The 14,477-nt window shown below is 37.5% G+C and overlaps 1 protein-coding gene across 3 annotated transcripts in view; it reads right to left on the bottom strand.

The window, feature by feature from the left end:
• Window positions 1-6,524: 6,524 nt before the first annotated feature.
• Window positions 6,525-14,477, bottom strand: part of rhobtb4 (Rho related BTB domain containing 4) — a 51,129-nt gene continuing 43,176 nt past the window's right edge. For all 3 annotated transcript variants that reach the window (XM_074670885.1, XM_074670886.1, XM_074670884.1), the window contains 4 exons: window positions 12,830-12,980; window positions 12,541-12,629; window positions 12,262-12,367; window positions 6,525-11,975 (listed from right to left, as the gene is read on the bottom strand). In XM_074670885.1, coding sequence (XP_074526986.1) covers window positions 11,797-11,975; window positions 12,262-12,367; window positions 12,541-12,629; window positions 12,830-12,980 — 525 coding nt within the window. In that variant the 3' untranslated portion in view covers window positions 6,525-11,796. The remainder of the gene's footprint in view (window positions 11,976-12,261; window positions 12,368-12,540; window positions 12,630-12,829; window positions 12,981-14,477) is intronic.

Below are 14,477 nucleotides of genomic sequence, written 5' to 3' on the forward strand. Positions count from 1 at the left end.
ATTTCCTCTTTTTTTGAAATGTTGCTTGTGACTTTCTTTGTTTCCTCTGTTGACAACATTGAGGAAGCTTTGTACTTCCTCACACTGAGCAATCAGACTTTGTTTCTCAGAAAAATGGTAAACCCTGCCAGGAATTACAGAAATAACAATAAACCACATATTTATGTTAGAAGAAGAACTTTGTCTGCTTCCCCCATAAAATGACCCTGAAATGAGACCGTGGTGTAAGGATTCATAAACTCTGCTCTGAGTGACCCTGATTTATAAAAGTGTGTGTGTGTGTGTGTGTGTGTGTGTGTGTGTGTGTGTGTGTGTGTGTGTGTGTGTGTGTGTGTGTGTGTGTGTGTGTGTGTGTGTGTGTGTGTGTGTGTGTGTTAGTAGATGAGACTCAATAAAGAGGAATGTGCCATCCTTCCACAGCCTAAAGGACCTCTTTGGTTTTCCCACCCAGTCCACTGTGAAGAAGTGACCATGATAATTTGTAGGTGCTGAATTTCTGTTAGCAGGCGACAATTTCCCCTAAGCCCCTTGTCCCCCATAATCCTTACATGCCCTCTTTACATACCACACCACATTATTTGCTGCTTGTCTTCAGTTTGCCGTGAACCTTTGCTTTTGTAACCACTCAGTATCCTTGGCTTGCTTTCTCTGGTATAAAAAGTGAGAATGTTGAAGCTTTAAGAGATCCATAAGTCAGTCTCATTTATTACTGTGCAGACATAAACACAGTACACCTAGTAGTGTTTTTGTTTGTACTTATCTATATGTGTTGTATTGTACAGTCATCAAGCAGCCAGTCACCAGTCTAAACATATGAAGCCCATGCTGAAGTTCTAAAATCTGTAGTTCCTCATGTGCTGGCTGACTCCACAAGCACCAGACAAAACATACACACCAATTCAGAAAAGTAGATTTTTTATCGGAAAAATAAACATGTTTACAGCCTGGTTAAAACAAAAAACAAAAAACTTTGGGATCAGTGAAGACCCCTTGTTAAAAACTTCTGATGTAGCCTACACATGGAGACTAGAGGTCCATGTATCCATCCATCCATTTTCTATACTGTTTATCCTGTTCAGGGTCACGGGTAGCTGGAGCCTATCCCAGCTGTCATTGGGCGAGAGGCGTCAATCGCAGGGCTGACACATAGAGACAGACAACCATTCACACACACTCACACCTAGGGACAATTTCGAGTGACTAATTAACCTGGCGAGCATGTTTTTGGACTGTGGTCCAACTCCACACAGGAAGGCCGAGGTGGGGATTTGAACCGGTGACCTTCTTGCTGTGAGGTCCATGTATGGTATTATCCAATCTACAGTCACACATGGTGGACTTCTGCAGAGAAGGCCTAGCCCAGCACACCCCTGACTTTTTGGGTGTTTGTGATCACTGGGTCATACCAAGTGGAGGGTTTGTTTCTTTTCTGCGGAGTGGATCCTTTTGTTTCCTTGGTGTAAAAAGTCACCTTTTGGGGAACCAGCACAGGTCTAAGCAGCCTCTGTGGTCATTTAAGGCACTTTTAAAGATGTTTGAGTTCGAAACAGAACAAATGGCAACTCAGTGCGGATATGAAACTCGTGCAGCAGCACCAAAAGTTGCAGTTCCTTGAGTGTCCACTTGAGACTCACCAGAGGACACCCCATTGACACCTATGGTGAAAAGTCAATCACTGTATGAGGGTTGAATATTTTAATCAAGTCAACTCATTTTGTGACGTAAAGAGTATATTTAAATCCATGAATCCATGTTTGTTTAGGGTCATGATGGGTTGATGGAAATGTGTCCAATAAGCTGTTCAGGAGGCAAACTACCTGCCTCAGCCTGTGGTTAGACTGATAAAGAAATGGTTTTGAGTCAGCATTTCTAACATCAGTGTGCTTCAGAAACCAATGGGATGACATCATCAAGACTGTATCTATGTTTTATACAGTTTATGAGAAAGGAGTTACTTTACTTCAGTTTATACTTTATTCTAGACCCTTAGGTCCATATAATTGTATCAATAACAAAACAACAGATAATGGATAAAAATAGATTAAAAAGGAAACACACAGTTCATATATTGCCAGCAATTAAAAAACAGAGACATTTGCACCAATGCTTCCAGTAACCAGATGTAAATCTTGTGTAGCTCATTGTGAACTGAGCAAGTAAAATTATTATTTCATTGTCTGAATCAACCAATCGACCCATGAATTTGTGCATGTAGTTTCTAAGAACAGCATAAAATGTGAACACATTGCTACAAACAAACATGTGACTTGCACTCGTCCGTTGAGGTAGTTTAAGAAATATTCTAAAAGCATCATCATAAGCTACCTGCAATTTTTTTATTTTTTCATTGCTGTAGTTGCACAATAAATGTTCAGTGTACAGTGGAGTACAGCGGGCTCTAAAAAGCTCAATTTTAACATCTGCACATCTGAAATTTACGAAATTTTAATAAGTACTTTATTTTAGCTGTTACACTTTTTTACTTGTTGGTTTTGATCAATGGAATCAATATATCACAACCATCTCACCTACTTCTGTCAACCGTCTTTTTAAATGCTTTGCTGTTCTTCTTTGTAATCTTTGTAATCTTTGACTGCTAACACTAAAAACTGCTTTTTAAGCTGTGAATATCTATCTCACTTTATAATCATGTTCCTCCATGCCTTAAGCACCAGTAAGATTAATCTAGCTGATTTCTTTCGGCTTGTATTTCACCTTTATGGTCCTTGAAAAGCGTGCAAAATGTGCAACACTTATGCTCTGTGTTTGGCCTTTACATTCAGATCTTCTTATCTGCTGCAAAGGGAACCCTGGAAAATGAGAGCCAGATGTGGTGATGTCAGCGTGTGTCTGTGACTCCACAGATGTGGAGTACAAGGCTGCAATGTGAGAGCTGAGGTAAGGCTGGGGGGAAATTTGCACACAGCCTGCAGAGCAAGGAGCTGACGCAGCATAAAGGTCTGTAATCAGTGAAGCTGGATGACACTAAGGTCCCTGCTACAAAAATACAAAGTGATAAATTCCTTCTTTACTGGAGAATAAAAGGAAAACCAGTGTACGTCACTGGATGTAAAGAGTCTGCTGGCACGCTGTTAGGCTGCTGTGTGTCCTCATAATAGTCTTGTTGTGACAAACACACATCAAGACAGCATATGGAGACAAACCACAACAGCCACCTTCCCTGGTCCTTGGTCTGAAGTCATGCGTCAGCAGCCACATCACTAAACATCCCCATGGCACAGTCCTCCCATGTTTCTGTGGCTTCCTGTGATCTTTTACCAGACTAACTTTATTAAAAGTCTCAGCTCACAGCATGCGATTCACGATGATGTATGTGTGGACAGAGACAACGGGGTGCTGACTCAGACTCTGCCTCATCCTGTGTTTCAGAAAACGGAAAGTAATGTTATATATGTTCCATGGAGGCAGACTAAAGCTCCAGAGAGGCTGACTTGTTTTAGTAAAATGTATAAGCTTTTTCTGTTTTAACTTTTATTGTTGTTATTTTTAGTGAAAATTAAAGTGAAAAAGCAGCATATATTAATGAGGGAAAAGATAATTACGTAAAAGTTCAAGATTTACCTTCTGTTTGCACCACTAACATTAATATTATCAACGCCATGATTTAAAAATTTACCTGTCCAATGCATTTTAACACAGCATTGCTATAAAAGCTGTAGTTATTTTTATGTTTCTGCCTTTTTTAAAATACTTTTTATTGTCATCATGTTTACCTTCAATACAAATCTTTTATAAATTCAACCAAAGGATGACAATATTTTACTTTTTTTTTCAATTGATATGGTGTCAAAAAATGTGTCCCCCAACTGTGACAATAAATAAATTGGCACGTAAATAAGTCAATAATTTAAAAAAAAAAAAAAGGGGGCTGTGACAACAGCAACAAAGAGGAAAAGAGAGAAAGAATATGTATATATATAAATATAAATACGTATATATATATATATATATATATATATATATATATATATATATATATATATATATATATATATATGTATATATATATATATATATATATATATATATATATATATATATATATATATATACATATATATATTTCTTTTTTTCTTTTTTTTTTTTTTTTTAAGCGACATTAATATTACATAATAAAAAGAGACATGTATTACAGCTGTTAAAAATAACTAGAAGTAATAATAAAGTGTCATGGCTCTGTGTTACTAGAGAAAAAAAAATAAAATGAAATTTAAAAAAAGAAAAGAAATCATCTTATTTTCTTTCACTTCCTCTAAAGTATTTCATACCTTGCAGAAAAACAAGAAAAAAATAGGTTTATACATTTAAATAAGGTAAGACTTGAGGGAAAAGCAAGAGGAGTCAAACTAGGAAGACGTAAAAAAAAATTTAAAAAAAAAGAAGAAGAAGAAGAAGGAAAGAAACAAGAAAGAAAGACAAACACACAAAACATAATAGTCATATATTGAAAAAAAAAAGTTTATATAGTGCTTTCTTAAGTGACTGTCCATCCTTTTTTCATGAACCCAAGTTTCAGTCCCTATTTTGTCCAACATATGCTGAGCACTTAGACCATCTTTTTTCTGATAATTTTAAATCCCCCTTATTTTGTAAATTAAGCTTTCATCTGATATATTTGTTGAGTTGTTTCTCTCCATTTGTGTATCAGGGGAAATGCTTTTAAGCCAGTTTCTTGATATTTGTTGCAGCCCTGTAATCCGCAGAACCATTAGCAAATTTTCTTAATTCTTTTACCTAGCATAATGAGGTCTGTATTCAAGTGAATGGGACTGTTCAATATAATTGGAATTTCCCTCTGAATATTGTTCCAGTTTACTTTTAATAATGGACAGAACCAAAAAATGTGGCATGTCAGCATGGGACTCATCATATTCCCTCCAACAGTATGATCATTTATTTTAATTTTTACACCCAGTTTGCTGCACTGGTGTTATGAAGTAATGTGATTGTATTTTCCATGCATATTCTCTCAGTAAGGGGTTATAGTGGTTGTGTGCACATTCCAACTCATTTCCTTCCAGATATCTTCAGTTATATGTATTAAGTCCTTCCTCCCATTTTAGCTTTGCCTATGAGTCTTCAGAGCTCTGACCATTTTCTAAAATATGGTACACAGTTTAAATTTGCTGTGGTACACTAGGCTTACTAAAATTCTCTACCAAAAATTGCACAAGTGGATGAAGTTAACTGCTAGACTTCTTTCCTATCTCTGTTCTGAATATAACTTCTCAGTTGCAAGTACCGCCAGAAGTGCGAGTGTGGTAAATCGTAGTATGTTCTAAAAGGTTCAAAAGGTATAGCTCCATTTTCATCCAGACATTGTCCAAATATGGTAAGTCCCTTTTGTGCCCATATGTTAAAGACTGTATCCTGTTTATTAGGGATAAAATCAAATGTGTATACTTTTTCACAGTGCTGCAGTATAGGCTCTGAAACTCATTACAGTATATTTATTTCAGGGTTTGTTTGAATTCTCCTGATTACCAGGGAAAATACAAAGCTCAGAATTCAGGGTCCTGAAAACTGTGAATATCCACAAACCTCAACACATTTTGTACCCCTGCCTGACCCAGTTTCATGTCAGTCATTAAAAGATCTCCACATTAAAGAAGAGGAGCCTTCTATAGAACCAATGCTGCCAGAATCAGTATTGTAATGTCATTTTAATGTTCTGTTTGTAGCATGTATTTGAGTGGCTGTCTGTGAATGTAAGATGCTGAGGCGCCAACTCAGGTAAGAATGATGCAAAAATCAGCACAACACATCTGCCATAACTGTGGTTCATTCACAACACTATGACTCCTGGAGAAGCATGCATGCAGGATAGTTGTTCAAGAGTTGTATTTGTGGATTTCACTGAGGAACCTGCAGTACTGTACTTATCCACCAGGTGGCAGCAGTGGATAAAAGTTGCAGCATGAACAAAGGAAGACAAAGGGCTGGGCTGGAGAATGTTTTCTCAGACATTTGAAAGCATAAACCTGATAAATGCTACAGTTTCTATGGAAAAGACTTAAATCCAGCATCCATGCACTCATAAGAAGTATACTCAATTAAACAAAATATTTTTTACATATTATTTGTAGTTTTTTTTTATTATTATTATTTAAAGGCATTAAAGTAAGTGCCATGTGAATTATTTGCTTTGTGGTAATGACTGATCAGCCATCCTGACGCATCAACATCCAATTAAATAGATAATTTGATGCTGAGAGAATTATGAAGTGTGTCTTCTTGGAACTTGTGATTTTAAAAAGATGATTGAAAAGAAAGCAGTGTGTAATCTCCATAAAGCATCTAGTATTAACATTACATAAATTGTATCATTCACAACCTAGCATACATCTTTGTTGTTGTGTTACAGCAGGTCTTGTGTGCTTGAATACTATTACTAGTTCTGGTTTTGAATTCTGAAACTTAATAACTATAGGTGAGTCAAAGAACATGCGATAAACTACCCTTAAGGTTTGTGAACATGGACAAAAACAAAGGTGAGAGACAGGTTCAAAAGATTAACAGTTTTAATAAAATCCATGTCAAACATCAAAATACTGAAATGGCAAAAAAAAGAAAAAAAAAAACACTTTTTTCTACTTTTGTTTTTTTTAGTTTTGTACAAATCACAGTGGTTCAAAAATATTACAAATTTTAGTCTCAAAACTTTTTTTTGCAACAGCAGCAAAACATTCTGATTGTTGTATATTTGTCTTGAAAGCCCTTAATAGTTTGTGAGTGTGGTGTGCTCTTTTCTTTTGCCTTTATTGTAGTACACATGGTAACATGAGCAGTTATGTTAACAAACTTCAGATGAGTCAATGGAAACAAAAGTGCATAACAATACTATACAGTTCATACGATCCACTTTAAAATGTCAGTATAGACCCGGGGTTAATAACACCATGTCTGTGTACATAGATACTGTCCCTGTCTCGGGCCTCTCCGTGCATACATCCTCTGTATACACCTGCTTCATGTATAGATACAGTGTGGTGAGCAGTAATAAAGTCAGAGGTTATTATGAGCATGGACTCATATCAAATTTACAACACTGCACTGTACTTTGGATAATAACTATAATCATTAAAGCCTCATAATATCTAATATCTGCATTTAATTCACAGATTCTGTTCCCAAACATTGAATACACTGACTTTATGCAGGATTGCATTAGAGTAATTTGCAGCTTAATAGTGGAAGCAAAAGGGCATACTACTCAATTTCAGAGATAGTTCATAAAGAAGTTGAAAGCAATGAGTTATTTAGATTCTGAAGAACACTGGTAAATATATAAAGACTTCTCCTACTTATCAAAAAGTTGTATTAGGCTACATGATAGAAAGTGCAGGCACTGGAAGAGTGCGAAAACATCATTTAAACTGCTGGTTTGCTGGGTTTCTTGGTCATTTTGTTTTGTTTTTTGTTTGTTTTTTTTGCGTAGCTTTAACGTAGATGACATTTCATGCTAAACTTAAAGCTTCATATAGCACTTTATCATCGGAAGGAATCAAAGTCACCCTTCGAGCCTGTTCACTATGCTAACATAATAGAAAAGCTGCCTACTTTCACCTCTGTGCTCACATGTGTGTGTATTTCTTGGCTTTATCAACTTTTTTTTTTTTTTTGAGCCCATAAGGCTGCAGGTGCAGCACCGTCAGAGCCAAAAGAGTGAGATTTCACTGAAGGCACAGGAGGGGAGACACCGAGGACTAAAAACAAGGTGCTCGCTCACTTTAAAAAGTAGGGTCAGGCCTGCTAAGAGGGAGGGAAGAAGGAAAAGCTTCACAGAAGTGGACGAGGAAATGATGTGCTTAGAGAAATACATTTCAAGTGAATATCACAACCCTTTTCTACATATTTAGTTGGAAGGGTCAGTGTGGAAAGCAAAAATCATGGGCTGAATAAAGCTATCTTGATGGATTTTTTTCCTTATCAAACCTTATCAAACCTGCGACAATAAATTTTTCCCAATTTCAAAATTTTCACCCAATACTTATCCAGTTATTAATTTTTTTTATCCAAATATTGAAATAAAGCTGTTACATGTATTCAAATCTACAATACTTTATTAATTTAATGTAACTTTTAGATTTCTCATGACCTTAAATGCACACTAAGTGACCCGGGTTGGGGTCCCAACCCCAAAGTTAAGAAACCCCACCATATAAAAAGAAGCCTGGGTGTAACCAAAGAAACATGCACCATGCTTTGCCCAATTCTTCTGTCTTCTCATGCAGAAACTCAAATATTGCACTTGGATTCTTGTTATTTTGAGGACATTCTTAAATATTTGCATAACCCGACTTGATTACAGTCTACATTTCTGCTTTTAATCTTCTAATTTTCATGCCCTCCACCATTTATCTTAAAAATCACAAGACTAAGCTTGCAGGATTGTTTTAACTACAGTAACAGCATAAAAGGGGAAGCTGTGACCCTGCAGGATGTGGCAGCATATCATTCAGAGGGGAATATTTAGTGATGCTACCATGTGCTAGGCTAATGCAGTGAAATATAAATTGTGCATAAAGCCACATAGCAAAAATAGAGCTACTGTGGGGTTCAGCTCCAATTATCAGCCTTAATCATCAAAGCTGGACTCTGTTTTTCAGCCTCTCACTGAGCAAGTGGCGGGAAAATCTGCAAGACTTAAGTGAAAACATCGTGCTACAATCATGTTTAAAAACAATCTCACATATAAGGAACAATTCATGCTAAGCACAGAAAGGTAAAGTCAGAGACAAAAAAAAGAAAGAAAGTGCATTCCAACACTGAGTGTCATTATGATGACAAACAATAGGCCACCATGCAAATGAACCACATTCCTAAAGTGGTTGCACCCTCCCAGCACACAGGCCAGCCAGTGCTCCTTAAAAAGCTTTGCTTAATCAAAGTCAGTGGTTTTTAAAATAAAAACACAGGAATCAACCTGTTTCATCTCTCAACCAGACAGTCAGTGGAGACCATGGTGAGAGTCCTACATCCAAATAATTCACAATCTAGAAAAGATGCTTATTCAAAGCTGCGTGATTAGACCATCTACCATACTTCACTTTATGAAGAGATTAATTCAAGATCAATGGTCTGCATAAAAACAAACAGCAGACCTACATATTCTGTCACAAGGAGGCTCAAAAATCCCATTAAGAAAGAAACTAGCTGAGAGTGCAGCAACACATTTTTTTTTTACATTTTTAATAATATAATGACTGTTATCAGCTTCATCTCTCATTTTAACCACTGCAGAGCCTGTCTGCATGTTTAAACAATGAAGATTTTGCTAAAATCCAACACCACGTTTAGTTTTGTCCAACTATAAGGCACATGAACTGAAAGTAGAGGCTTGTCAGGTCATACAGATTATCAACTAGACAAATCTAATAGCTAACCTGTGAGGGACTAAAACGAAGCCGAGGAAGTCCATCAGCATCTGTCCCCCACTTTTCCCCTCTTTGTTTCTAAATCCTCAATGCGTTTGAATCGTGGGGGATTCACATAATGCAGACTGAGACTTGTTCATTTTTTTTTTTCAGAGGCAAGTCAGCTCAATTCTCACTTGGGTCTCATGAGATCCAATCAGACTTCTATTTTCAGCGGCTGACAATGATTTTAGCACAACACCCATGGACAACGGCAGAGCACACCACATGCCTCACACCAACTCTGCGCCTCCAACAGTTTGCCTGGGTAAAAGCTGAGGGGCGCAAACCCACAAATAGAACGACGTGTTAATAGAAACTCATCAACACAAAGTCTTGTTTTCACATTCAGCTCCAAAGCCCAAGAAAATTAGCACCCTTAACAAGAAAATCCAATTTGCTCTCATATGCCGGTATATATCAAGCTGTTTGTCATTTGAGAAAACACTCGCGACTGAAAATTCAATCTAATGTAATAATATTCTCCAAGGACACAAAACTGATCACACTAAACACAACAGCTTCAAAAAGACATGACGGGGATGTAACCACTGTATATAAAAGAGAAATCTACACATTCTTAAAAAGCAGTGACCTAAGATGACCTCTTACAGACTGTTAACAGGTTTTAAAAATATGCTCATGTATCAAATTTCTTTACCATTAATACAAATCTGCATAATCATCGCAGATAAACACTAACAAGACAGATAGTTCAACTGAGGACATGAAATCATATGTGTTTGCTGTGTGTTCATGTGGACACTGTCTTACTGTGTCTTAAGCACCATTTTTCAATTCCAGCGAGGGGAACGGAAGGCAATGTCCAGCAGAGACACTTTTCTCCTGACACTATTCACCAAGAACACCACCACCACCACCACCACCACCACAAGAAGAGGGTTTAATCACCTCGTCATACTGCCTCCTCCCACTTTCTCCCCAGAGGAAGCAGATGAAAGTAAGGAAGATAGAGAAATCAGAGAAATCACAGCTTTGGTATTCAGAAATAGATCAAAAATCAACATGCTTAGTTTCAAATAAACTAGAAAACTGCGCTTGTGCTTTACACTTTGCAAGAATTGAAGTTATACTGATGTTTATAATGAGTGAAACAAGAGTGAGGACATCTCAGACATAAAAAGTCTTAGTAGTGTGAAGATTAGTGCTGGGGCCCTGAGCATTGCTGCCCCTAGTGGTGTAGGGGTGTAAAGGCAGGCTGGCTGAGGTGCTTCAGCGTAGTCTAGTGGTCATGGACATTACAAGCGCATAAGTTAATACTGTACCCATCAATCCTCCGTGGCAGAGATATCAAAGTAAGGCTAGCCCTCATTACCCAGTCACAGAGTGAACACTTTGAATGTCTCTGAAGTGCAGTTTGGTGAATCTGACGCATCAAGGAGAGCTTTTGTTTTGCTTTGCTCGCACGTGTGGTGTGCACAAAGAGGGGGCTGGAGGTGCAAGGGTGCATGACAAACAGCAAAGAACACATCTAAATTAGACAAGAGGCTAATAGCTAATATTAGGCCTCATGGAGCGCCCTCACTAACAAATCGTTTTAAGGTTGCTCCTACACTCTGAATGGGCTCTAAAATAACAGTCCCATCTTTACAGTTGCAGCAGAAATCAAAGTTATCAACAATTCCTTGGATCAGCAAGCGCTCTTTTCTGAAAAGCGCTTGAAGCATATAAAAGCTCAAATTATGTCAGTGATTAATGAATTCATTGTGAGTGTCTATTCCTGGGATTCTGATGCTGGTTTTGGAGGGGAGGATCTTTTGCACGGGTCTGCATGTGCAAGCTAACAGTCTGCAAACAAGTGAAGGCAGAGGTAAGCTCCCTAAGAGGAGCAGCGGTGTTCAACGTGTCATAGTCATTAAGGTCAATGTGAAGGATGGAGACTGAGAGAGATAGAGAGCCCTTGCTCCCAGTCCAGTTACTCAAAGGCTGGGACGCTGTGAGTGCTGGTGGAAGGACGGAGCTCTGTGGAGGGGATCAGGGGGCCGCACTGCAGCGCTGCAGCCCCCCCTTACAGATCAGGGCGTCTGGGAAGCACTCAACTCGGAAGCATCACTCAATCATCAAAACTGCAAACATACGCTCACACACCAACGCACATACCCTTCAATTAAGTCTACACTTGTCACACGAGAAAACGCAATCATGAAGTCACCCACAGTTATAAAGAGGCACATACACTCCCCCGAAACATGCTGACATTCAGGCAAAGTCGCACTGAGAGTCTTTCTCCTCTGACTGACGATTCAAAGCCGACCTCCTCCTCTAGAAGCGTTACGGGGTTAGCGATCCTGGACTGGACAACCCAGGTCAGGACAGGGAAGTCAGTGGAAGAAACCCCTTAGGAGACGTGTGGAGAAGAGGACGGGTGTCTCCAGAAACACCAGCCACGTTTGGTGTGTTGCTTTCGCAAGATCTCCTCCTCGCGCTCACGCTCCTTCTGCGAGCGCAGGTAGCGGTCCTCCTCTTTGAGGAACCACACAGGAGGCCAGCGCTGCTTCTCAAAGTGTCTCTGGTTCTCTGCAGAGTCAGGAAAAACGTACACTCATTAAATGTGAAATCCTGTTATTTTATTTTGCTTTTTTGCAAAAAGGACCATAAGATGCTGCTGTATCTCTCTTCCTATGTCTTAACTTAAGCTCAATTAATCCTTACAGCTTTAAAAATTTGCTATGAACAAATTACTCTACAGTTTGTCCCACTTTGGTTAAAAGAGTTCATAGAAAGAAATATTTGTTTTTAGTTTAACAGTACAAGGTTAGTGACTGGCAGATTATCAGGTCAAAGAGAGATGAGGCGCCTTTACCTGAAGACATGGCCTTCATGTCTTTAGGAAACTTGCGGCAGATGCTGTTGTAATTAGTGCAGATGTGATGGAGACACCAAGCTGATAGTTGCTTGGCATTGTGGAACTGCAAACAAAAACAAACTGGATTGATATATGACATTATTACAGCATAAAAAGAGGAGCTGAGGGATCAACATGAACATTTTCATATAAGGTGATTTACCTTTTTAACATCAAAGACTTAAAATCTCTCTGAAAAGGATATTAATTAATAATCAACTGTTTTAATGAACAGACCTGTGCAACCTCGAGGTAAGCCAACACCTGTCCATCAATATCCCCTCCTTTCACCGCCAGCTGGAGCAGCTCATCCACAGCATGCTGTTCTGATTATGCAAAAAGAACACAGAGTGATGTAACTATTTACAGATCCGCAGTTTTAATCTCCCTACCACAGATTCTTGATCTATCTGGTAACACAACTCACATCATTTACATTAATTCACACCGTCATCCCGTGAGTTTGATTAAACAAAGAAGATTCTTATCGTGACCACTATTCTGTCAATATGTAGAGAGTCTGTACCAGTGAGGGCCACAAGGCGTGGCAAACAGAGACGGTTGGCAAGAATGATGAGCTCCATGGCTTCGAGACCGGGACAGGGAGTCAGCACACTGCAGTACAGGAACTCCAACACGCCTCGCATGCAGGCTGTACTGGTGTTAGGGATGGGGACCTGAGAGAGACCAGATCAAAAGGAAATTAAGAAAGATCAGAACCAAGAGGAGATCAGAGCAGAAAAATAACTGAAAAGTGATAGAACATCACTTCTTAAACTCTGACCCACAATCAGATATTTCCCTCATGTTTTTTTGGGTTAAAACTCTTATTTATCTTAATGCATCTGACACATTTTTGCATCATTTCTGAAAAAATTAGAATCTATTTACAGTTTTTATACACATAAGGCCAGGTTTATGCTCAGCATATCAGAGTTGACTCTTTAAACATGGTTTTATCAGCTCCTGAGATATTTTGTCACCTGAGCTGAGATTTAAAAGGTGTAGACCAAGTGTCTGCAACCTGTAGCTCCAGAGCCTCATGCGGTTCTTTGACTCCTGTGCAGAGACTCCTTTAGCTTTAAATAAGAAAAAATATTAAAATAAAGAATTTTTATTTTTTTCATGGAGGGTATTAATGATTGACATTGACACTAAGTAAAATCATACATTAGCCTTTTTTAACTAAAAATGCATCAACTCTTACCAAAAATTTTTAAGTTTGTTATATTTTTGATGTTTTTTTAAGTTTTGCTTTTCTTTTTATAATTTTTTAAAAATATCATTATTATTATTTTTTTATTTTTTTTTGAAGATTTGGCAATTTTTCTTATTTTGGCTAATTTAAAAATGTTTAAATGTTTTGCTGATTTTGAAATTTTTGAATTCCAGCCAATTATTTGAATCCCATTGTTTTGAGAATTTTTGATTTTTTTTATTACATTTTTTAAATGCTTTTGAAAATATATGAAATGTTGGTTAATTTCTGAAATTTTGGAAATCACTGAGTTTTTGCAAATTGCACATTTTTTATTTATTTATCTAGAAAAAAATACAATATTTTGAAGTTTAATCATTTTGGAAATTATTTGCAACTTATTAAAGTTTCATTAATTTTGCAAATTGGTGGAATTTATACTATTTCTTTTTTCATTGTTGTTATTTTCATATATTTAAAAATGTATTAAAAATTAAAAACTAAGGCATCACATGTACAATTTTAAAAACACAGAAAACTGTTAAGAAAATGATCACTCACTAAATTTTACTATGTTTAGAATTTTACACAATTTTTTATCTTTATTGTTATGTTAAAGTACATTTTGTGAGTATAGAATGATTTTAATTCAGGTGAGTTGAGGTGAAATGGCTCTTATGACAGTGCAGACCACTGGTGTAGACAAAGTAACAAATCCTCTAAACACTAACTTCTTTCATTGGTATCACTGACCTAATCCATGACCAGACATTAAACTCAGTAAATTATGCGAGTTCAGGGAAACATCTGATTTTTTTATTGTAATATTGCAATTGCAGAGTGAATAATGACCCCTAGATGTCGCCAAATCCTCAACCAGCATTAAGCCACACTAAAGGCACACTGGTCCTCCTGCTGCTTGTCAGGGGAGTCCAGCAAACAACTTTGGGAAGTTAAATAAATAAAAACATACTAA

Source organism: Halichoeres trimaculatus, unplaced genomic scaffold, assembly GCF_033239565.1.
Source record: "Halichoeres trimaculatus isolate MK-OKI-2021-1 unplaced genomic scaffold, fHalTri1.1 fHalTri1_scaffold_5, whole genome shotgun sequence".
NCBI classification, from domain to species: domain Eukaryota; kingdom Metazoa; phylum Chordata; class Actinopteri; order Labriformes; family Labridae; genus Halichoeres; species Halichoeres trimaculatus.